Source organism: Symphalangus syndactylus, chromosome 10 (genome assembly GCF_028878055.3).
Source record: "Symphalangus syndactylus isolate Jambi chromosome 10, NHGRI_mSymSyn1-v2.1_pri, whole genome shotgun sequence".
In the NCBI taxonomy this organism is placed as follows: domain Eukaryota; kingdom Metazoa; phylum Chordata; class Mammalia; order Primates; family Hylobatidae; genus Symphalangus; species Symphalangus syndactylus.
Genome location: NC_072432.2, coordinates 88,088,048 through 88,113,204, shown reverse-complemented (window position 1 = coordinate 88,113,204; position 25,157 = coordinate 88,088,048). Strand labels below are relative to the sequence as shown.

The 25,157-nt window shown below is 46.9% G+C and overlaps 2 protein-coding genes across 6 annotated transcripts in view; one reads left to right on the top strand and one right to left on the bottom strand.

The window, feature by feature from the left end:
- SCN8A (sodium voltage-gated channel alpha subunit 8) overlaps positions 1-20,106 on the top strand; it is a 236,825-nt gene extending 216,719 nt beyond the window's left edge. For 4 of the 5 annotated variants that reach the window (XM_055294788.2, XM_055294786.2, XM_055294789.2 and 1 more), the window contains one exon: positions 13,561-20,106. In XM_055294788.2, coding sequence (XP_055150763.1) covers positions 13,561-14,708 — 1,148 coding nt within the window. In that variant the 3' untranslated portion in view covers positions 14,709-20,106. The remainder of the gene's footprint in view (positions 1-13,560) is intronic. The other variant, XM_063610469.1, reaches the window with a different exon arrangement.
- A 1,061-nt stretch (positions 20,107-21,167) lies between these two features.
- Positions 21,168-22,315, bottom strand: TMDD1 (transmembrane and death domain 1). The gene has a single exon (XM_055294817.2). It carries the CDS (start codon positions 22,132-22,134, stop codon positions 21,187-21,189), a length of 948 nt encoding a protein of 315 aa, XP_055150792.2. The 5' UTR covers positions 22,135-22,315; the 3' UTR covers positions 21,168-21,186.
- Between the last annotated feature and the right edge of the window lie 2,842 nt (positions 22,316-25,157).

Here is a 25,157-nt window from a genome sequence, read left to right as displayed (position 1 = left end):
GGCCTTGCTCCAAAATCCTACAGCCCTCCTCTGTGATTCACCTATGGGGGCCTGCCAAAGGCTCTAAACAGCATCCCTATCTGCCACGGACACCTCAAGCACCATTGGATCTGTTGGGTCATATGGCCCAAGTGGCAGAGCAGCTTGCACAACAGCCTGGACCTATTGCAGAGCCTTCTCCTGTTCTAAACCCCACTCAAAACTGGCAGCCTTTCAGGTCACTCAATAAATGGGCCAGAGTAACACACCCAAATGAGGAATGTGTTGCCTCCAAAATCCAAATAGGCCCACTAGGCGTTGTGACTCTTTCTTGGTTGTAGGAGGGGCCAAATGCAACAACTTATCCTTCACCTTAGAAGGAATATCTTGACAGGCCCCTCACCACTGGACCCCTAGAAATTTCACTGAGGTAGAAGTTCCCTGAATTTTAGTCTGATTTATTTCCCATCCCCTGGCACGCAAATGTCTCACCAATAAGTCCAGTGTGTTTGCTACTTCTCACTCACTGGGTCCAGTCAGCATAATGTCATCAACGTAATGGACCATCATGATATCTTGTGGAAGGGAAAAGCAATCAAGATCTCTGTGAGCAAGATTATGACACAAAGCCAGGGAGTTTATATACCCCTGAGGGAGGACAGTAAAGATATATTGCTGGCCTTGCCAGCTGAAGGCAAATTGCTTCTGGTGGACCTTATGGACAGGAATGGAGAAAAAGGCGTTTGCCAAATCAGTAGCTGCATACCAGATACCAGGAGATGTGTTAATCTGCTCAAGCAATGAATCCACATCTGGTACAGCAGCTGTAATTGGAGTCGTCACCACTTGGTTCAGCTCATGATAATCCACTGTCGTTCTCCAAGATCTGTCTGACTTCTGCACAGGCCAAATAGGAAAGTTGAACGGGGATGTGGTGGGAATCACCACCCCTGCATCTTTCAAAAGTCCTTGATGGTGGCAGTAATCTCTGCAGTTCCTCCAGGGATGCAGTATCGTTTTTGATTTACTGTTTTTCTAGGTAGAAGCAGCCTTAATGGCTTCCATTTGGCCTTTCCCACCATAATAGGCCTCACACTACCAGTCAGCCAATGTGGGGATTCTGCCAGCTGCTAAGTATGTCTGTGTCAATTACACATTCTGGCACTGGGAAAATGACCACGGGGTGAATCCGGGACCCACTGTAAGTTAGACCTGAGCTAAAACTTCATTAATTACCTGACCTCCATAAGCCCCTACTCTAACTGGAGGACCACAATGATGTTTTGGGTCCCCTGGAATCATTGTCAGCTCAGAGCCAGTGTCCAGTGTCCAGTAGTCCCCGAAAGGGGACCAGTTACCCTGGTAAAAGGCCGGAGGTCTCCTTGGGGAAGCATGGGAGAAAGATTAGCAGTATAAATTGTCAGTAGTGTAGTGGGGTCCTTCCTCAAAGGGACCAGGCCTCCCCTTTATTCAAGGGGAGTATTATTCTGGGTCTGTACAGTGGTTCAAGTCTGGAAATTGGTTTAGGGGGCATGATTCTCTATTTTTATAATTCAAATTAGCCCTTTGTCCACTTGACCTGGAAGTTTTCTGCTTACACAAATCAAGAAAGAATGTAGTAGGCTTCCTGTCAATTTCACTTCTGGGAACACCATGATTAATTAGCCAATGCCAGAGCTCTACACTAGTCAGACTATTCTGAATGCTGCTTTGCCTCTGCTATCCATTATGGTAGCTATGCCCACCTTGCCTTTGAGAGTTGAGTGCCCCTACTTAGCCCCTGCCACCTCGGGATCCAATTATTGCCATTGCATTTAAATTATCCAGTTAAGTGACTGCAGTTCCCACTGTAAGGTCTGGCATACAGGGAAGAGCAGTCACAGAGCTCTTCAAGAATGCAGGTGCTCCCCTCACAAATCTATTTTGCAAGGTACTTGTGAAGGGTATGTCTTCTGGACCCTACCAGTTGGGATGAGTAGGTCTAACATTCCAATCTCACTAAGCCTTTGGATCCCTTCCTCTACATTAAACCAAGGGAGATCAGGCATTTCCAGCTTACTCACAGTGGGCCATCTTTTGATCCATGTTTCAGCTAACCAAGCAAATGAACTATTAGAACCTTTTAACTCCCCGAGCTGTGATATTAAATACAGAATCCCTGCTTAGTGGTCCCATATCAATAAATTCAACCTGATCCAACTTTATGTTCCTTCCACCATTGTCCTACAACCTTAATATCCATTCCATACCTGTTCTCCAGATTTCTGTTTGTACAAATTAGAAAACTCCAGCAGGCCAGGCGCCATAGCTCATGCTTGTAATCCCAGCACTTTGGGAGGCTGAGGGGGGCAGATCACTTGAGGTCAGGAGTTCAAGACCAGCCTGGCCAATATGGTGAAACCCCGTCTCTACTAAAAATACAAAAATTAGCCGGGCATGGTGGCATGCACTTGTAATCCCAGCTACTTGTGAGGCTGAGGCACGAGAATCACTTGAACCCGGGAGGTGGAGGTTGCAATGAGTGGAGATTGCACCACTGCACTCTAGCCTGGGTGACAGAGCAAGACTCTGTCTCGAAAAAAAAAAAAAAAAAAAAAAAAAAAAACTCAAGCAGTTCTTTTGGAGTGTAGCTCATCTCGTGAGTCACACTCTGAACCTCACCTCTAGGGACCTGCCATGACTTGAGTCTAGTTACAGGTCTAGAAACAAACAGGGGTGTTGGGGGTGGGTTCAGAGGAGAATCAGCATTGTCTTGCCTGGCAACTGCTTCAGGGGAGACCACTGTTGCCTCAAGCATTGCAGGGTTAATCTCAGACAAATGTGGAAAGGCTGGTGGCAGCCTGGGTGGGGGAAGGGATATTGCCACCACTGGGGGTGGGGAGGCTGTTTCCTCTGGCAAAAAAGGCTGTCAGAGCTTACAAGCTCAGTGTCCCCAGCTTCAACAGGGTCCTCCCACACATCCCTATTCCAAGTTGCAGGGTCCCATTCTTTTCCAATCAATGCCCTCACTTTAACAATAGATACCTAGGGAGGCTACGCATGCACCTTTCCTTGCAGGCCAGCCACTTGCATGGTAAGAGCTTGTATCTGATTTTCTGCAATTTCAGCCCTTTGTCTACAGAAGATAAGACTCAGGGAAATCTTAGAAGACTTGAGGGTCAGTATGTGCTCTGGAGCTGGGAGTTAGAATCCCTGAGCTCATCCTTTTTTTTTCTTATTTTTTTTTTTTTTGAGATGGAGTCTCGCTCTGTCGCCCAGGCTGGAGTGCAGTGGCGCCGAGCTCCACCTCCCGGGTTCACGCCATTCTCCCGCCTCAGCCTCTCCAAGTAGCTGGGACTACAGGCGCCCGCCACCACGCCCGGCTAATTTTTCTTTCATCACTTTCTCCAGTGAACTTAGGAGAACCAACCAACCTCATTATATTCCTTGGTTCTCCACATATGGTCAAAGGTATTATGTATAGAGTCACTAAACTCATTGCCTCTCAAGAGCGATGAATCAGGAATATCAAATACCATCTATTTTGCATAACTCTCTAAACAGTTCACACCAGGGACTATCAGTGTTCGCCATACTATCAGAAGTAGAGTCCTTAGCATTTTCAGGTCTAATCAGATTAAGCAGCCAACTCCAGAAACCCCAAAACCAACTAAAGAAATCTATCCTTAAAATTCTGTTCCTCTAGACTCACTCCTGGTACCAAAATCTGTCAGGGTTTTCTAGAGGGACAGAACTAATAGGATAGTTGTGATCTCACATGATCACAAGGTGAAGTCCCACAGTAGGCCATCTGCAAGCTGAGGAGCAAGGAAGCCAGTAGTGGCTCAGTCTGAGTCCCAAATCCTCAAAAGTAGGGAAGCTGACAGTGCAGCCTTTGGTCTGTGGCCAAAGGCCCGAGAGCCCCTGTAAAACCACTGGTGTAAAAGTCCAAAGGTCCAAAAGCCAAAGAACTTGGAGTCTGATGTTCCAGGGCAGGAAGCATCCAGCACGGGAGGAGATGAAGACCGGAAGACTCAGCAAGTGTGCTGCTTCCACCTTCTTCTGCCTGCTTTTTCTAGCCGAGATGGCAGCTGATTAGATGGTGCCCACACACATTGAGGGTGGGTCTTCCTCTGCCAGTCCACTGACTCAAACGTTAATCTCCTCTGGCAACACCCAGAAACAATATTTTTCATCCTTCATTCCAATCAGGTTGACAATATTAACCATCACAAGGAATTGGGGTAAAACTAGCTCTGAAACCACCTACAGTACCCCTTAAATGGTGTTTCTACTGCCTACATTACTGTCTGCCCCATTTCTCTCCCTTTTTCTATGGGGACAAACACACATTCATCCTTCAAAACCTACCTCAGCCATCATCTTCTCTCTGAAGCCCTACTTGCCCACCATATATGGGCTGCAAGTATCACATATACTTGAATATATATTACATAACCTGACTTCTTTGGTCACTGGTTATGATTTAATTGAGAAGCTGAGAAATCATCATGGGTGGGTCCTGGCTAAGGTAGAGATTTTCTTGAAGGCTTAAATATCCCATGGAATTCTAGCTCCTGAAGAGGCTCCAAGAGGTTACCTGACCCGCTCTCTGAACTTACTGCATCTTTTCTTTTCCTGAAAAGCTAAGATTCTTCAAAGGGGATTCTATAGCCTTCTGCAGTTAACTGCCCCAGTATTTATGCATTCTTATGATTGAGAAATGTTTCCTTAAATTAAATCCCTCATGTCAGCTGAAGCTCCCATTGTCTTGTTAGTGCCTGGACGGCAAGAGAAGGTACTGAACGAAGAGAACACGTCAGTGCCTTCCCTTCGGTTGTCATTTCCCAGACTTTTCAACTGCTCTTCCTTCCTTCTGTGGCCCCTCATTTGGGTCCCCTCGTTGCTCTGTAGCTTTAAAGAACAAGTGGCCTGGTTGAGGTGAATCCCTGGATGAATATAACTAGAAAAAGGCTCTCTGATTTGTACACTTTCACCTTCTGCCTTTATAGCCTAATGCCTTGGCATCTTTACCTGCTGATACTGGTTTCTTTTCCTCTTTTTTTTTTTTTTTTTTTTTTAAGGACAGAGTCTCTGCCTGTCGCCCAGGCTGGAGTGTGATCTCAGCTCACTGCAACCTCTGCTTCCCAGGCTCACGCAAGTCTCCTGCCTCAGCCTCCTGAGTAGCTTGGGTTACAGGCATGCGCCACCTGCCTGGCTAATTTTTGTACCTTTTTTTTTTTTTTTTGAGATGGAGTCTCACTCTGTCGCCCAGGCTGGAGTGCAGTGGCGTGATCTTGGCTCACTGCAACCTCTGCCTCCCGGGTTCAAGTGATTCTCATGCCTCAGCCTCCTGAATAGCTGGAATTACACTTGGCTAATTTTTTTGTATTTTTAGTAGAGACTGGGTTTTGCCATGTTGGCCAGGCTGGTCTTGAACTCCTAGCCCCAAGTGATCTGCCCACCTCAGCCTCCCAAAGTGCTGGATTACAGGCATGAGCCATTGCACCCAGCCTGATACTGGTTTCTGATTCACGACTTGCAGCACAAAATCTATCCGCTCAGAGTTGAAAGTCACTCCTGAGAGTCCCTTTAGTTTTCTAGGCTAGTTTGGTAGACTAGCGAGGTAGGGCTATGGGAAACAAAGATGTTTTTTCAGCGCAAAGAAGAAGATACTTTAAAAATTGCTAGCATTAGAGAATAAGTAAGACATCAAAGTTAAAGGATAATGAGGTCATGAGGTGTAGCCAGGACCTCTCATTTATTGTTTGTGGACATGGAAATTTGATTCCATTGTGGAGAGTATCAGTAACATCTTGGAGGTGGAGCCAGGATGGCCGAATAGGAACAGCTCCGGTCTCCAGCTCCCAGCCCCAGCGACACAGAAGATGGGTGATTTCTGCATTTCTGCTTGAGGTACCGGTTTCATCTCACTAGGGAGTGCCTAACAGTGGGTTCAGGACAGTCGGTGAAGCGCACGGTGTGCGAGCCGAAGCAGGGTGAGGCATTGCCTCACTCGGGAAGCGCAAAGGGTCAGGGAGTTCCCTTTCCTAGTCAAAGAAAGGGGAAACAGACGGCACCTGGAATATCGGGTCAGTCCCATCCTAATACTGCGCTTTTCCAACGGGCCTGGAAAACGGCACACTAGGAGATTGTGTCCCGCACCTGGCTCGGAGGGTCCTATGCCCACGGAGTCTCGCTGATTGCTAGCACAGCAGTCTGAGATCAAGCTGCAAGGCGGCAGCGACGCTGGGGGAGGGGCGCCCGCCATTGCCCAGGCTTGCTTAGGTAAACAAAGCAGCCAGGAAGCTCGAACTGGGTGGAGCCCACCACAGCTCAAGGAGGCCTGCCTGCCTCTGCAGGCTCCACCTCTGGGGGCAGGGCACAGACAAACAAAAACTCAGCAAGAACCTCCACAGACTTAAATGTCCCTGTCTGACTGACAGCTTTGAAGGGAGTAGTGGTTCTCCCAGCACGCAGCTGGAGATCTGAGAACGGACAGACTGCCTCCTAAAGTGGGTCCCTCACCCCTGAGCAGCCTAACTGGGAGGCACCCCCCAGTAGGGACAGACTGACACCTCATTCAGCCGGGTACTCCTCTGAGACAGAACTTTCAGAGGAACTATCAGACAGCTGAATTTGTGGCCTCATGAAAATCCACTGTTCTGCAGCCACCGCTGCTGACACCCAGCCAAACAGGGTCTGGAGTGGACCTCTAGTAAACTCCAACAGACCTGCAGCTGAGGGTCCTGTCTGGTAGGAGGAAAACTAACAAACAGAAAGGACATCCACACCAAAAACCCATCTGTACATCACCATCATCAAAGACAAAAAGTAGATAAAACCACAAAGATGGGGAAAAAACAGAGCAAAAAAACTGGAAACTCTAAAAAACAGAGCACCTCTCCTCCTCCAAAGGAACACGGTTCCTCACCAGCAATGGAACAAAGCTGGATGGAGGATGACTTTGACGAGTTGAGAGAAGAAGGCTTCAGACGATCAAACTACTCTGAGCTACGAGAGGAAATTCAAAACAATAGCAAAGAAGTTAAAAACTTTGAAAAAAAATTAGAAGAATGGATAACTAGAATAACCAATGGAGAGAAGGGCTTAAAGGAGCTGATGGAGCTGAAAGCCAAGTTTCGAGAACTACGCGAAGATTGCAGAAGCCTCAGTAGCAGATGCGATCAACTGGAAGAAAGGGTATCGCTGATGGAAGATGAAATGAATGAAATGAAGAGAGAAGGGAAGTTTAGAGAAAAAAGAATAAAAAGAAATGAACAAAGCCTCCAAGAAATTTGGGACTATGTGAAAAGACCAAACCTACGTCTGATTGGTGTACCTGAAAATGACGGGGAGAATGGAATCAAGTTGGAAAACACTCTGCAAGATATTATCCAGGAGAACCTCCCCAATCTAGCAAGGCAGGCCAACATTCAGATTCAGGAAATACAGAGAACGCCACAAAGATACTCCTCGAGAAGAGCAACTCCAAGACACATAATTGTCAGATTCACCAAAGTTGAAATGAAGGAAAAAATGTTAAGGGCAGCCAGAGAGAAAGGTCGGGTTACCCACAAAGGGAAGCCCATCAGACTAACAGCTGATCTCTCGGCAGAAACTCTACAAGCCAGAAGAGAGTGGGGGCCGATATTCAACATTCTTAAAGAAAAGAATTTTCAACCCAGAATTTCCTATCCCGCCAAACTAAGCTTCATAAGTGAAGGAGAAATAAAATACTTTACAGACAAGCAAACGCTGAGTGATTTTGTCACCACCAGGCCTGCCCTAAAAGAGCTCCTGAAGGAAGCACTAAACATGGAAAGGAACAACCGGTACCAGCCACTGCAAAAACACGCCAAATTGTAAAGACCATCGAGGCTAGGAAGAAACTGCAGCAAGTAACGAGCAAAATAACCAACTAACATCATAATGACAGGATCAGATTCACACATAACAATATTAATGTTAAATGTAAATGGGCTAAATGCTCCAATCAAAAGACACAGACTGGCAAACTGGATAAGGAGTCAGGACCCATCAGTGTGCTGTATTCAGGAAACCCATCTCACGTGCAGAGACACACATAGACTCAAAATAAAGGGATGGAGGAAGATCTATCAAGCAACTGGAAAACAAAAAAAGGCAGGGGTTGCAATCCTAGTCTCTGATAAAATAGACTTTAAACCAACAAAGATCAAAAGAGACAAAGAAGGCCATTACATAATGGTAAAGGGATCAATTCAACAAGAAGAGCTAACTATCCTAAATATATATGCACCCAACACAGGAGCACCCAGATTCATAAAGCAAGTCCTCAGTGACCTACAAAGGGACTTAAACTCCCACACAATAATAATGGGAGATTTTAACACCCCACTGTCAACATTAGACAGATCAATGAGACAGAAAGCTAACAAGGATATCCAGGAATTGAACTCAGCTCTGCACAAAGTGGACCTAATAGATATCTACAGAACTCTCCACCCCAAATCAACAGAATATACATTTTTTTCAGCACCACACCACACCTATTCCAAAATTGACCACATAGTTGGAAGTAAAGCTCTCCTCAGCAAATGTAAAAGAACAGAAATTATAACAAACTGTCTCTCAGACCACAGTGCAATCAAACTAGAACTCAGGATTAAGAAACTCACTCAAAACCGCTCAACTACATGGAAACTGAACAACCTGCTGCTGAATGACTATTGGGTACATGATGAAATGAAGGCAGAAATAAAGATGTTCTTTGAAACCAGTGAGAAGAAAGACACAACATACCAGAATCTCTGGGACACATTCAAAGCAGTATGTAGAGGGAAATTTATAGCACTAAATGCCCACAAGAGAAAGCAGGAAAGATCCAAAATTGACACCCTAACATCACAATTGAAAGAACTAGGAAAGCAAGAGCAAACACATTCAAAAGCTAGCAGAAGGCTAGAAATAACTAAAATCAGAGCAGAACTGAAGGAAATAGAGACACAAAAAACCCTTCAAAAAATTAATGAATCCACGAGCTGGTTTTTTGAAAAGATCAACAAAATTGACAGACCGCTAGCAAGACTAATAAAGAAAAGAGAGAAGAATCAAATAGATGCAATAAAAAACGAAAAAGGGGATATCACCACCGATCCCACAGAAATACAATCTACCATCAGAGAATACTACAAACACCTCTATGCAAATAAACTAGAAAATCTAGAAGAAATGGATAAATTCCTCGACACATACACCCTCCCAATACTAAATTAGGAGGAAGTTGAATCTCTGAATAGACCAATAACAGGTTCTGAAATTGTGGCAATAATCAATAGCTTACCAACCAAAAAGAGTCCAGGACCTGATGGATTCACAGCTGAATTCTACCAGAGGTACAAGGAGGAACTGGTACCATTCCTTCTGAAACTATTCCAATCGATAGAAAAAGAGGGAATCCTCCCTAACACATTTTACGAAGCCAGCATCGTCCTGATACCAAAACCTGGCAGAGACATAATCAAAAAAGAGAATTTCAGACCAATATCCTTGATGAACATTGATGCAAAAATCCTCAATAAAATACTGGCAAACCGAATCCAGCAGCACATCAAAAAGCTTATCCACCATAATCAAGTGGGCTTCATCCCTGGGATGCAAGGCTGGTTCAACATACGCAAATCAATAAATGTAATCCAGCATATAAACAGAACCAAAGACAAAAACCACATGATTATCTCAATAGATGCAGAAAAGGCCTTTGACAAAATTCAACAACCCTTCATGCTAAAAACTCTCAATAAATTAGGTATTGATGGGACGTATCTCAAAATAATAAGAGCTATCTATGACAAACCCACAGCCAATATCATACTGAATGGGCAAAAACTGGAAGCATTCCCTCTGAAAACTGGCACAAGACAGGGATGCCCTCTCTCACCGCTCCTATTCAACATAGTACTGGAAGTTCTGGCCAGAGCAATCAGGCAGGAGAAGGAAATAAAGGGTATTCAATTAGGAAAAGAGGAAGTCAAATTGTCCCTGTTTGCAGATGACATGATTGTATATCTAGAAAACCCCATTGTCTCAGCCCAAAATCTCCTTAAGCTGATTAGCAACTTCAGCAAAGTCTCAGGATACAAAATTAATGTACAAAAATCACAAGCATTCTTGTACACCAATAACAGACAAACAGAGAGCCAAATCATGAGTGAACTCCCATTCACAGTTGCTTCAAAGAGAATAAAATACCTAGGAATCCAACTTACAAGGGATGTGAAGGACCTCTTCAAGGAGAACTACAAACCACTGCTCAATGAAATAAAAGAGGATACAAACAAATGGAAGAACATTCCATGCTCATGGGTTGGAAGAATCAATATCGTGAAAATGGCCATACTGCCCAAGGTAATTTATAGATTCAATGCCATCCCCATCAAGCTACCAATGACTTTCTTCACAGAATTGGAAAAAACTACTTTAAAGTTCATATGGAACCAAAAAAGAGCCCGCATCGCCAAGTCAATCCTAAGCCAAAAGAACAAAGCTGGAGGCATCACGCTACCTGACTTTAAACTATACTACAAGGCTACAGTAACCAAAACAGCATGGTACTGGTACCACAACAGAGACATAGATCAATGGAACAGAACAGAGCCCTCAGAAATGATGCCGCATATCTACAACTATCTGATCTTTGACAAACCTGACAAAAACAAGAAATGGGGAAAGGATTCCCTATTTAATAAATGGTGCTGGGAAAACTGGCTAGCCATATGTAGAAAGCTGCAACTGGATCCCTTCCTTACACCTTATACAAAAATTAATTCAAGATGGATTAAAGACTTATATGTTAGACCTAAAACCATTAAAATCCTACAAGAAAACCTAGGCAATACCATTCAGGACATAGGCGTGGGCAAGGACTTCATGTCTAAAACACCAAAAGCAATGGCAACAAAATCCAAAATTGACAAATGGGATCTCATTAAACTAAAGAGCTTCTGCACAGCAAAAGAAACTACCATCAAAGTGAACAGGCAACCTACAGAATGGGAGAAAATTTTTGCAACCTACTCATCTGACAAAGGGCTAATACCCAGAATCTACAATGAACTCAAACAAATTTACAAGAAAAAAACAAACAACCCCATCAAAAAGTGGGCAAAGGACATGAACAGACACTTCTCAAAAGAAGACATTTATGCAGCCAAAAAACACATGAAGAAATGCTCATCATCACTGGCCATCAGAGAAATGCAAATCAAAACCACAGTGAGATACCATCTCACACCAGTTAGAATGGCCATCATTAAAAAATCAGGAAACAACAGGTGCTGGAGAGGATGTGGAGAAACAGGAACACTTTTACACTGTTGGTGGGACTGTAAACTAGTTCAACCATTGTGGAAGTCAGTGTGGCGATTCCTCAGGGATCTCGAACTAGAAATACCATTTGACCCAGCCATCCCATTACTGGGCATATACCCAAAGGACTATAAATCATGATGCTATAAAGACACATGCACACGTATGTTTATTGCGGCACTATTCACAATAGCAAAGAGTTGGAACCAACCCAAATGTCCAACAACGATAGACTGGATTAAGAAAATGTGGCACATATACACCATGGAATACTATGCAGCCATAAAAAATGATGAGTTCATGTCCTTTGTAGGGACATGGATGAAACTGGAAAACATCATTCTCAGTAAACTATCGCAAGGACAAAAAACCAAACACCGCATGTTCTCACTCATAGGTGTGAATTGAATAATGAGAACTCATGGACACAGGAAGGGGAACATCACACTCCGGGGACTGTTGTGGGGTGGGGGAAGGGGGGAGGGACAGCATTAGGAGATACACCTAATGCTAAATGACGAGTTAATGGGTGCAGGAAATCAACATGGCACATGGATACATATGTAACAAACCTGCTCATTGTGCACATGTACCCTAAAACCCTAAAGTATAATAAAAAAAAAAAAAGTCTTATGTCACATGATAAAGGAAAAAGGAAATAAAATGAAGACATTTTCTTAGTAAAAAAAAAAATAAATAAAAAATTTATCTGTAAAGCAACTGCTATTTTTGGACTGAACTATAGATATATTGATAGATGTGAATGATGACTAAGAAGCATGATTACCTCTGTATTTGGGAATGTAATTATTAAAGCAATGTTAAAATGCCAGGAAGTCTGTTATGTTTAATGTGCATAGATGCAAATGGAAGCATGTGTAGTAGTCAGTATTTATTTATTGAATAAATGAATCTAATGCTGACAGATAAATGGATTTTTAAAGGAAATAACTGTGAGTGCAGCAGACCCCAATCCCACTTTTGTGTTTTACTGAAGATATTATTAAAGGATTCAAAGACAAATTAAAATTAAAAAAAAAAAAAAACATCTTGGAAAATCATATGTGCACAAATCTGGAAAAAAAAACTAATCATTCTTGAGTAGAAAAACAAGTAAATGAGGACCTATTCATAAAAGGGAATACCACTCAATTGTTAGAATGACTAATCTAAAATTATTTCAACATGAGGGACCAATCTCACAACTGTAATGTTAAATCTCAAAAACAAGGTAGAGACCTAAATAGATGGACTTCAGAAGACAAATAGAGCCTGGATGTGGCAGTTCACACCTGTAATCCCAGCACTTTGGGAGGTTGAGGAGGGAGGATCAGATTGCTTGAACCCAGGCATTCAAGACCAGCCTGAGCAACATAGCAGACCCCCATCTCTACAAAATATTTAAAATAAATAAATAAGACAGATACAGTATAATTTCCTAACCATAGTAGGAAATTATATATATATAGGATTCTTACATAGTAAATCTATAAAGGCACACACTAGAATGATACATACCATCTTCAGCATTGTGGATGTTTCATCTGGGAATGATGAAAGAGGAAGAAAAATTGGTAAAATGCTAGCCTCTATTAAATCTGTGTTCCATCCCAGTTACTCGGAAGGTCTGAGGCAGGAGGATCACTTGAGCCCAGGAGTTCAAGACCAGCCTGGGCAACATAGACCCCATCTCAAAACAAAAAACAACAACATCAAAAGACAAATTTGTGTGTGTGTTATGCATGTTAGGCACGTAGGTGTCTATTTTATTGTTTACTTTTCTATATGTTTAAAATGTCACTTTGTTTTTTGTTTTGAGACAAGAGTCTTGGTCTGTCACCAAGGCTGGAGTGCAGTGGCACGATCTCGGCTTACTACAACCTCCACCTACCAGGTTCAAGCGATTCTTGTGCCTCTGCCTCCCAAGTAGCTGGAATTACAGATGTGCACCACCATGCCCAGCTAATTTTTTATTTTCAGTAGAGACAGGGTTTCACCATGTTGGCCAGGCTGGTCTCCAACTCCTGGCCTCAAGTAATCCACCTGCCTTGGCCTCCCAAAGTCCTGGGATTACAGGCGTGAGCCCCCATGCCCAGCCAAAATGTCACTTTTTGAGAGTTCAGACTGAATAGTAAGGCACTTATTCTGCAAAGCCCTTTGAACCTAAGGGTTCCACAATGCCAGGTAAAAAAAAATAAAGAGAAAGGGTGTCTGCAATCTCAATAACATAACTCCTTCTATTCCTCTTCTTAGGAATGTTCCTGGCAGATATAATTGAGAAATACTTTGTTTCCCCAACCCTATTCCGAGTCATCCGATTGGCCCGTATTGGGCGCATCTTGCGTCTGATCAAAGGCGCCAAAGGGATTCGTACCCTGCTCTTTGCCTTAATGATGTCCTTGCCTGCCCTGTTCAACATCGGCCTTCTGCTCTTCCTGGTCATGTTCATCTTCTCCATTTTTGGGATGTCCAATTTTGCATATGTGAAGCACGAGGCTGGTATCGATGACATGTTCAACTTTGAGACATTTGGCAACAGCATGATCTGCCTGTTTCAAATCACAACCTCAGCTGGTTGGGATGGCCTGCTGCTGCCCATCCTAAACCGCCCCCCTGACTGCAGCCTAGATAAGGAACACCCAGGGAGTGGCTTTAAGGGAGATTGTGGGAACCCCTCAGTGGGCATCTTCTTCTTTGTAAGCTACATCATTATCTCTTTCCTAATTGTCGTGAACATGTACATTGCCATCATCCTGGAGAACTTCAGTGTAGCCACAGAGGAAAGTGCAGACCCTCTGAGTGAGGATGACTTCGAGACCTTCTATGAGATCTGGGAGAAGTTCGACCCCGATGCCACCCAGTTCATTGAGTACTGTAAGCTGGCAGACTTTGCAGATGCCTTGGAGCATCCTCTCCGAGTGCCCAAGCCCAATACCATTGAGCTCATCGCTATGGATCTGCCAATGGTGAGTGGGGATCGCATCCACTGCTTGGACATCCTTTTTGCCTTCACCAAGCGGGTCCTGGGAGATAGCGGGGAGTTGGACATCCTGCGGCAGCAGATGGAAGAGCGGTTCGTGGCATCCAATCCTTCCAAAGTGTCTTACGAGCCAATCACAACCACGCTGCGTCGCAAGCAGGAGGAGGTATCTGCAGTGGTCCTGCAGCGTGCCTACCGGGGACATTTGGCAAGGCGGGGCTTCATCTGCAAAAAGACAACTTCTAATAAGCTGGAGAATGGAGGCACACACCGGGAGAAAAAAGAGAGCACCCCATCTACAGCCTCCCTCCCGTCCTATGACAGTGTAACTAAACCTGAAAAGGAGAAACAGCAGCGGGCAGAGGAAGGAAGAAGGGAAAGGGCCAAAAGACAAAAAGAGGTCAGAGAATCCAAGTGTTAGAGAACAAAAATTCAGTATTATACAGATTTAAAACTCGCAAGTGAAAGATTGTTTACAAACTTCCTGAATATTATCAATGCAGAACAGCTGTGGAGACTCTAACCTGAAGATCTATACCAAACGTCGTCCGCTTACCACGTAACACAGCTGCATCTTGAGCAGTGACCTGCCAAGGGCAAAGGACCCCGCTCCCTAGACTTACAGATTTTCTAATGCTTGGGCAGGTGGTTACTGCATGTTCCACATCAGTCAATGCAACTTAGGACAAAACTAACCAGATACAGAAGCAGAAGAGAGGCTGCCGGGACCAGCATATTTCCGTTGCAGCCAAATGGATTTTATTTTTTCATTTTATTGATTCTCAGAAGCAGAAAGCATCACTTTAAAAGTTCGTTTGTTCATGCAAACTATATTTGCATTCTTACATTAGTTAAGCTAAGCAGCAAAAAGAAAACACACACGCACACACTCACATTTAGCCCATGTCATTTAATTGTCAGTTTCTTTGACATAAAGCGCATCTTCTCCACATGGGCTTCACGTGGTTTGGAGATGGGTGGGGGAAAACAATCAGGTTTCTTCAGGCTGAGGAGGACTTGCTCAGGCCGATTCCAAACATTGTGCTCGTTCAATGCGTAGAAATGATTTGCATGATGGCATGCCGTGATCAGAAGTCATGCATGAGATCCATACACCACAGGACACTACTAACCTAGTCCCTTGCATTGGGTCAGCCTTTGGACAGGACCCAGCCCTGCACCGTTCACTGTATTTGGAGAAAATGGTAAGAGTTCCATACCGGCTACAATTCTTTATTATGAGTTCTTAAAAGTCCTTCATACACCTTCTGGGTAGGGAAACAACCAACTAATTGACTAACACCACCAACAACAAAAAACAAACCCAATCCAACAAGCAGATGGATCCGTTGCGTGTATATGTTTAACAGACATCTCTAACATACAGCCATTGTTGCACATTTCGCAAGATGAACTATTTAATGCTGCTCTGTGTCCAGTACATGGGGGAGACTTTGATCCCAAATGGCTTGTACTATGTCACTGTAAAACCAAATCCTAGGGCTAAAAAAAAAAAAGTTCATTTGTATCTTGCAATATTTATGATGATCGTTTAGCCTTCATACTGGAGAACTGACACTTATTTGGGGTAGAGATAAAAGTGCTATTCAAAGTAGCACCAGTTATCTCTAGGGGTAATTTGGGGAACTCAAAACGACCTTTCCTTGGGAGTTATGGGGTGCTCATTCCATTTCGTATCATGTCCTCTGCATTGTGGCTTTCTCCAGGCATGGGTCGATACTGCGAGGGGTTCAGATACTCTGAACTGACCTCTCTCTTCTGCAGAGGGGTTGTCGCGTATTCACACACTGCATGGCTCCCCTGCCTCCATCACATTTCTCCACTGAGCAGGGCTTCCCTTGCCCACAGAGGTGGGTGAGGGTAGCAGCATTGGGGTTACGGCTGTGGTTTCTTTCATTTATTATTAGAATAATAGTCACTGGTGGGACCTGAGGTAGAGATGGAGCCGCCTCTGAACCAAGCCCTCTTGGTTTCTTTACTGCACTGGTTTTCATGAGAAAGCAATTTAATATTAATTCTTTAGGATGTTCCAGCTTCCCTCAGTGCATTCCCTTGCAGCCAGTTTTGCTATCTGCTTAGCGACCTGCCCATTGTCATTAAAGTGTGGCTTCTGGGGGAGCGTCATATCTTCCATTCCATCTCCTGCTTTAGGAAAGACAGTTTTTAGTCCAGGGGTTTCTCACCTAATGACTGGATTTCAAAGCCAAGATGCTGCAGTTGAATGTGTCAGGAAGTCTATACAAAGAGTGAAAAGAGACTTCAGCATGTGAACCAAATCAAAATAAATTCTTCCTGAACCATACACTAGAGGGGGAAGAAGAACCAACCCATAATCAGACACACCGATCTGCCTTGCAGTAGAAGCACTTTGAAGGTAATTTCACAGTCCACCTGACTAGTTTTGCATAGAACAAACCACAGTAAGTTGGTAAGCAGAGCTTTCTATCTTGTTGGACCACTAGAAACTCTGTCCAGCTCTCTTAAGCCTGCTTCTGCAGCAGCATCCGTAGAATTTTTGTACTACACCCAATACCAGACTGGGAAGGCCTATCTTTCAGTGACCCTGCTAACTGCTAGGATGAATGTATAGTAACATGTACAGGCTACATTGTAAACAGCACAAAACAGAAGCTGACGTATGGTTATTCTTTTTAAGAGAATTATAAATACTGTAATATATAATTTTATTTTATTGGCATGCCTTTTTGTAAATACAAATTATTAACTTATTAAATAGGAAATGGCTTCTGGCTTATGCCATTGTCATGTTTATTTTTATTTTTTATACTTTTCTTTCTTCTTAGAACTTAGATGCTGTCAGCCAATGTACATCCCCAAACCAGACAGACAGACAAAAAATTTTTTATTGCTAATGGTCTTTTCCAAAACAACAAAAAATATATATTTTTGTTCCAATGTGCAATAAATTCTAACCACGTCTATGCAAGATTTGGCTAAACTTAATAATTGTTCTTAGGTCTTGAGATGGGCAACAGAGCTGTGAGATCCCGCCAAGTACACCATGTGCTCATGCTAGTGATGTCATTAAGCTACTAGAGCATAGTGATGACATTTTTCTGAGATCTAACCGTTTCCCTCTGCTAGCTCCTGACCCCAGCCCAGCAGGCTGTCTCCTCAGTAACACATGGGCCTTGGTATCTGGCACCCATCAGCCAGCCTCACAGGAAAGAAGCCACCTCCGCTGTATTTGAAGTTTCACTTTTTAAAAAAAAAAACTTTTCCCACGTTTTTATCCTTCACCCACTGTCCTTCCACCTGCTCACTCACTCACTCTCTCACCCATCCTGCTCCACACTTCTTTGGTAGTAAATGACGCCATCACCAGCAGTTTACACCCGCAGTTAACAGGCATTGAACTGAAAGAATCAGCGATAACGTTTTTGTGCATCTTCGCTGAGTGGGTAAGTGGCAACGCTTTGCCAAATATTAACGAAGCCAATCAAAAAGCAGCGCAGCCACAGTATCACTGCACATATATATATAGATATATAAATATAATATAAATATTTATTTTTTGTAGCCAGGTCCTTGGTGCAGTATTTATACTCCACAATCCACCTTTTAAAAAAAGGACAAAAAGCAAAAAGATGTGTGATGCTGTTTATTTAAAACGCAGAGCCAAAGCCACTGAGCAGCAGCTGACATGGTTGCTGGTTTGTGTGTGAAAAACATTTCCCCCTCTTCTTTCCTTAACCTCCTTGTTGCTTAGGATGAGGAGACTCTGTAATTTAAAGCAGAGGACGAGAGGAGGAAGAAACTTCCATGTTAACATGGCCTACTCTCACTCCTTTCTAAACGAGCCATTTTTGGCGTCAGAAGTTCACTGGAGAGAGAGAAACAAACTCCCAGTCAAAGCCCCTAAAGCGACAGTGCCCAGAGTTCTTTTATTTTTTGCTGCAACCAACGTAAACCTGTAAAAGACCAACACTGAAGATTAGTGTATTAGTGAATGCATGGAGGCCAACGCTGCCCTATTGAGACGTGATAAAAAAGTCCATCACTCCTCTAAGCCAAAAGGAAACAAAATAAAAATGACCCTTTTTACTGTACAAGGGAAGCCTGTCTTGGTGTGTTTGTTGCTTGACTATCCCAATTCTTGAGTCCTGGGAGGGGTCTGGGAATTGGGACCTTAGCACATTTGGGGAAAGGAGGGGAATGGAGGGAAGAGAAATCAAAGAGGCTCTCGCAAAGTTCTGGCTAAGAAGGAGATTGGAAGAAAAGCAAGGTCCTGACCCCCCAGATCCCCACTCACCCATTGCATGTGGCATTCCCCACTACTGGCCGGTGCTTAGAGGCCCATAAAACCTCTCTTCACCTAATCCACCTGGCAGAGCCCTCAGAGATGACGTCAGCCAACCCAGCTAGACTGGCCTTACTTCTGCCTTTTTCACCTGTATGTTAAAAAAAAAAAAAAAAAACCCTACCCCCATGCCCCAAAGCTAGGGCATGCGTGATGCCCAACAGCCTCCACTCTGCAAGCTCATACTGGGCCCTGCCCTCCATCGCCCCAGACAGGCCCACAGACGAGGGCTGGTCTCCTTCACATTTGTGTGGGGGTGGGGGCACCCTTCCTCTTCCTTCTCTACCTGTCCCACTTTGGGGACATCCCTCTCTAGGCCTAGGCCATGTCTCCTGGTTCAGGAACACTCTCTCAGGAGGATCTCGAAGTGCCCACTCTGGAGCGAGATGGCTGGTAGGTCAGTCCCCATCCTCCTGCCCTCGGCCCCCAGCCTCCAGGCCTGCTGTGGAGGTGAGATCGCCATGGGTCGTGACTTTGTGACTTGAGTCCTGGGCATCTTCTGTAATGATGCCTCTTTCTTTTCTCAGATGTTGCCCACAGTTTAGCAAAAAGCTTCGTTCATTTTCAGGTACCCCCCACCCCCTAAAGAATTGGCTGCAACTTGCCAGCCAGGGGGACATCAGGAGAGAAGAGGAAGTCTGGGTTGGGAGGGGCCCAAGTTTTGCAACAGAGTTTCCATTGTTCAGCTCTGTGCTTTCTTGGATTCCCTTTCCAAGAGTACCAAGATTTCCTCCATTAAAACTCCTGAGGCACCCCCTGCCCCTGCCCCCCACTGCTGTTTGCTGTACATAGAGGCTAAGTGGGGTGGGGTGGGTGGGTGTGAACACGTGGTGTGTGTGTGTGTGAAGAATGTATATAGGTAAAGGGGAGTGTGGTCCAGTGGTTCCAGAAAAGGGACAGAACTGTGTTCCATCCCTAGCTTGACCGCTGGCTCGCTGTGTGGCCTTGGGCAAGTCACTTAACCTCTCTGTGCCTCAGTTTCCCCATCTGTAAAATGGGGATAATAATACTGACCTACCTCACAGGGGTGTTGTGAGGCTTTAACTAAATGTTTTGTAAAGCGTTTTGAGATACAGAGGCAAAGGCGCTAGGGAAGGGCAAAGTATTACTGGACTTAAGGAAGCTGAAATGGTACCATAAATGCTGCTATTCTGAGAGCCATTTTAAACTGCACTGCTCCAACCACCCCCGCTTCTCATCACCAGGACAGCAGGTCGAGAAAATGTCTTTCCTTTCACTTGCTTCTGGGGTTTGTGATTATTCAAGACAATTTTTCCCCTTGCTGTATCTCCTTCCCTCACCTCCTCGACTTGTTCCCTGTTCTGTTTATGCGGAAATGGCAGAAATGCTTGAGAAATGAGAATGTGTAAGTGGATTGGAAGTTTATAGTATGAAATTTCAATTTTACTTTGTACTGTACATCTTTTTACTTTAGAATTTGCAATAAAGGGTTACGTCAATCTTGTTTTCAACTCTCCTCTTGGACTGGCCTGTCATTCTGTCATTGCCCTCACACTGAAGCCCAAGGCGGACAGGCGCCACCACCTCGCAGGACCCCACTCTGTCCTGTGGCGGGGATAGAGTCTGCGTGAGGACTTAACCCCGGCCCAGCCCCTTGGCTGGGCAGGCAGTGCCCTAGCCACTCCCAGGTGTGTGGGAAAGGTTTGGGACTCCACTCAGCATGTCAGGAGGCCTTGCCTGGGGGGGCAGCACCTCGGAGGCGGCGCCCTGCACGTGGACACACTCCTGTCTAGTGGTGCTGCCTCTGCACACTCCAGCAGAGCCCAAGAGTAGCCCCGAGGGGGAGCTGCACATCTTGTTCTGGTTCCCATCATGTTTTTCAAGCCCCTTATTGCGCACACACCTTTCCTTCTGGAGCTCAAACTTTCAGGTCAGACGGCCGTAGGTTCGAGAACATGACTAGGCCACTAAATAGCTGTGGCCGAGTTTCTGCATGTGTGATGGAGACAATACCTTCCTCCTTGGGTTTTGAAGAGTACATCAAATAATGTATGTAACTGGTTAGCATGAGGCCTGGCACACAGTGCTCAATAAGTGGTAACTCTTCGTGGAAGAATAATTGCAAGATAAGAAGGAATCTGCCTGGAGCAGTGGCTCACGCCTGTAATCCCAGCACTTTGGGAGGCCCAGGTGGGCGGATCACTTGAGCCCAGGAGTTGGAGACCAGCTTGGCCAACAAGGCGAAACCTCGTCTCTACTAAAAACACAAAAATTAGCGGGGCGTGGCTCCGCACACCTGTAGTCCCAGCTACTCGGGAGGCTGAGGCAGGAGAATCGCTTGAATCCTTGAACCCGGGAGGCAGAGGTTGCAGTGAGCAGAGATCGCACCACTGCCCTCCAGCCTGGGTGACAGAGCGAGGCTCCGTCTTAAAAAAATAAATAAAAATAAAAAGCTAAGCTGACAAGAATTGGGCGGTGCACCTGCCACCCTGGGAGCCTGGTACCTGAGCCCCTCTTCCACCGGCAGTCCCACGGGCTTTGCTGCTCCTTTCCAACGGATTAACAAACTCTCTGCCCTTTCAGTATTTCATAACGTTTATAAACCGTCCAAAGCACCACTGCCCCAAGACTGTGCTCCCATTTTACAGCTGAAGGCAACGGCACTGTGAGGTGAGGGAGAATCTGGCCCATCTGCAGCCCAGGCCCCCGGGGGCGCGCGCCACTCTTCAGGAAGGAGCGGCTTTGTTTCCCACCAGCCCTGCACCGGGGCGCGCGGGCCGGGGCTGCCGGGCCACGCCCGGTCGCCGCCGCAGGTGATCCACAGCGTGAGCAGGACGAGCAGCGCCCCGCTGCCCAGCGCCCCGACGAAGCCGGTGAGAAGGCCGAGCGCCAGCGGCCCCGCCCAACCCATGGGGCTCCGCTCGTACAGGGGCTGCGGCAGGCGCTCCACGATCAGCTCCAGGGCGTCCCAGTCGGGCGCGGGGACCGCGGCGCGCCGGGGGCGCGGGGCCGGGGCAAGGGGCGGGCGGGCGGCGGCGCCGGGTCGCCGCAGGAAGCGCTGCCCGAACTTGCGCAGCTGCAGCGTCGCCTGCTGGTGGAGGTTCTTGCCCAGCTCCCTGGCCACGTCGGGGCGGCCGCTGCGCCGCAGGGCCCGAGCCAGGCGGTCCCAGGACAGGGACGCGGCCTGGGGGGCCAGCCAGGCCGCCAGCGCCTCCCGGCAGCCGTCGGACACCTCTCCCGGCCCGGCTACCCTGCCCGCCGGGTCCTCGGCCGCCTCTCGCCGCCGCCGGCCCGGAGACCCCGACGTGGTGTTGAGCGGCTCGGGCCGCGCCAGTTGGTCTTCAGAAAGCCGGGACAACTCGGCCTCCACGTCGGGCTCGGGCGCCTCCAGGAGCGACCGGAAATGGGCGCACTCCTCCGGGGTCAGCAGCTCGGCCAGACGGACGGCGGCGTGAGGGCCCATAGCGTCCACGGCCCCCGCCGGAGCCAGCGCCCGAACCCACAGCGCCAGGACCAAGGCGCCCGCCAGAGTCCGCGCCGCCATCCCTGGCGGGAACCGGGGACCGAGGTCTGTGCGGGGACGGAGACGGGCTCCGAGCGCCGGCGATGGGGGAGGGGTTCCGAACGCCGCGGATTGTGGGAGGGAGGAGGCTCCGAACCCTCGGGAAGCCCTAGTGGCGGAGGGGACTGGAGACGAGGGGGCTGCCAACACCCAGCGACGGAGACGGGGACTCCGACGTGGCACTTGCTGGAGGGTCTCACGAAACTCAGGAACTGGGGTAAGATGGCTTGCAGCACCCAGGAAGGGGGTTCTCAGCCCCCCAGGAGGCTAGGATTCTGGGCCTTTACATTGTAGCTCCTGCCCTAGGCCTCCTAATAGCCACTAATAACCTCAAACTGAACAAGTTACCAACATCTCCTCTAATTCATGTACTCCCCGACCGCTCCCCTCTTTACCAGACGCCCTAGACCGCTTGCTCTCCATTAACCTCGATATTCAATCAATTCCTACATTCTCTTTTTTTCTTTTCCTTTTGTGCAGATGGGGATCTTGCTGTGTTGCCCAGGCTGGTCTCCAGCTCCAGCCTCCGCTTCTGCCACCTCCCAAAGTGCTGTGATTACAGGAATGAGCCACCGTGCCTGGCCTGAATTCCTAAATTCTCCTCTTATCTACCAAATACTAAAGTTTAGTATTTATTAAATGAATCCATCATCCCATTCCCCCACTCTGGTGCGAGTCCAGACCCTCCTACTCTCTTGCTGGGCCTCCAGCCCCCATCCCTGCCCTTGACACTGGGGCCCTGCCTACCTGCACTTATTCCATTTCCCCCAAGGAAGCTTGGCTCTCGCTCTCATTCTGATCGCCGCCTGCACTCCTCCTGCTGTCAGGCGCCTTTGGGAAGCCCCCGCTGACTCTGAGTCACACCCCTTAGTGGTGTCCCCATTAGGGACTCCTCCTATCTGCCCCACAGCACACCACAGCTCGGCCTTTTTACTGTCTCCCCCCACTAGACTGCAAGGTCCATACATTGTCCCCATGGCAACTAGAGCATAATAAGTGTTCAGTAAAGATTTGTTGAGTCAATGTGTGTATTTTTTGTTTTTTTAAGAGACAGGGTCTCCCTCTGTTGCCCAGGCTGGTCTTGGAACTCCTGGGCTCAAGGGATCCTCCTGCCTCAGCCTCCCAAAGTGCAAGGATTACAGGCATGAGCCAGGAGGCAGGGCCATTGTGTGAATTCTTAACTTGCAAATCAGTCCTGTCCTCAGCCCCCTAAACTCCCACAAAGGCTTCATCATAGAGCCCCAGCTCCTAACAGGACATGGAAGGCCCTCCACAGTGAGGTCCCCGCTGACTCCTCCAGCCTCACTTCTCCGATTTCTGCCCTCACTATCTTGTAACACATCAAGGCTCATGGCACAGCACGTTAAGATGCAGTTTCCAGCCTCCATACTTTGCCCAGCTATCCCCCTCCCCTCCTGGGTAGGAAGTTTTCCCGACGCCCCACCAAGACCACCACAAGTCATGATCTTTTCTGGGCATTCTTTTTCTTTGTTTTGTTTTGTTTTGTTCTGTTTTGTTTCAGAATCTCCCTCTGTCACCCAAGCTGGAGTGCAGCGGCATGATCTCGGCTCACTGCAACCTCTGTCTCCCAGGTCCAAGTGATTCCCGTGCCTCAACCTCCCGAGTAGCTTGGACTACATACAGGTGTGCACCACCATGCCCAGCTAATTTTTGTATTTTTAGTGGAGACTGGGTTTCACCATGTTGGCCAGGCTGGTCTCACAACTCCTGACCTCAAGTGATCCGTCCACCTTGGCCTCCCAAAGTGCTGGGATTACAGACGTGAGCCACCGCACCCCCAGCCATTTCTTGGCATTCTTAAGATAACCTGTGCATCCTCCACCAGGGCACTCATCTGGAAATTAGAGGATTTATTCAAGAAACATCTATTCGATGTCTTCTGTGTACCAGATAATTGCACTAGGTGTATGAATATAAAGACTAATTTGATGTGGTCCCCCACCCCCAGCAGCTTTATCCAGTTGTATTTTTAAACGATCAATTTCTGAGCTTTTCCCACCTAGATGTGGGCTCCAGGAATAGCAGCTGTGCTTGACCCCTTCTGTATCCTCAGTGCCAGGCCCAATGTCTGCACACAGTAAGGTGCAAAATAGAGGAGTGGGGGCAGGTGGGTCTGGACCTCCAAGGGCTGAGAGGCTTGTGGTAATGGACTCTGGGGCAGTGCCTTAGAGCCCCCACCTCCAGGCACACTCACATTCGTGTCCTCTTTGCTTTGCAGGGTCTCCCTGGTGCTCACTCTGCCTCCTGAATGTGTGCAGTGAGCCATAGCTGGGAGCCTGGGTGCACCACTCCCCTGTGCTCTTGCGCATGCTCTGCAATCTCGCCTAGAGTATTCAAGGACCTAGCAGTTGTGAGTCCAAGTCTCTCACTGGCATCTCTACAGAGCTTTTTCAGCAAGTGTTCCTAGGTTGTTCAGTCTCCCAGTTTATGATGAGCTGTCACAGATGGAGTTAGGGGACTGATGGATGGGGGGATGGTAGACAAAAGACACCACGTGACCTGAAACATTGGAACTCGGCCATCTCCACACCCCGCCCTCTGCCCCCTTTATCTCCACTGAGAATGGAATACAAGTATAACCCTAGCTCTATTCAGTGAAGGCTGCTGCAGGTTCTGGATGGCTCCTCCCTCTCTTCAGCAACCCCCTTCCTCCATTGCATTCATTTCTTCACTCATTCAACAAATATGTGAGCCCTTCCTTGCCCCCCTATTTTGTGGCTCTGGGGATACAATGAGCCTGCCCCAGTGCTGAATGTCAGAGCTCAGAACGGCAGGAAGGCCCCTTACCCATGGCTTCTTCCCTATGGCCTCAGTGCCCGTTCCTGTAGGTGCTCACTGCATCACAGCGAGTCACAGGAGTCCTTGCTCCTTGTTACTAAGGCATTAGGAACACCCCGCCCAGGGCACCAGCATACCCAGGTGTCCAGACACCTCCCAGAGGACTCCTACATCCCACTGCCCCCAAGAAATCTTCTGCAAACCAC

Coding starts and splice junctions, on each gene's coding strand:
- TMDD1 (XM_055294817.2), bottom strand. CDS start 22,134: ATGGCGGCGCGGACTCTGGCGGGCGCCTTGGTCCTGGCGCTGTGGGTT.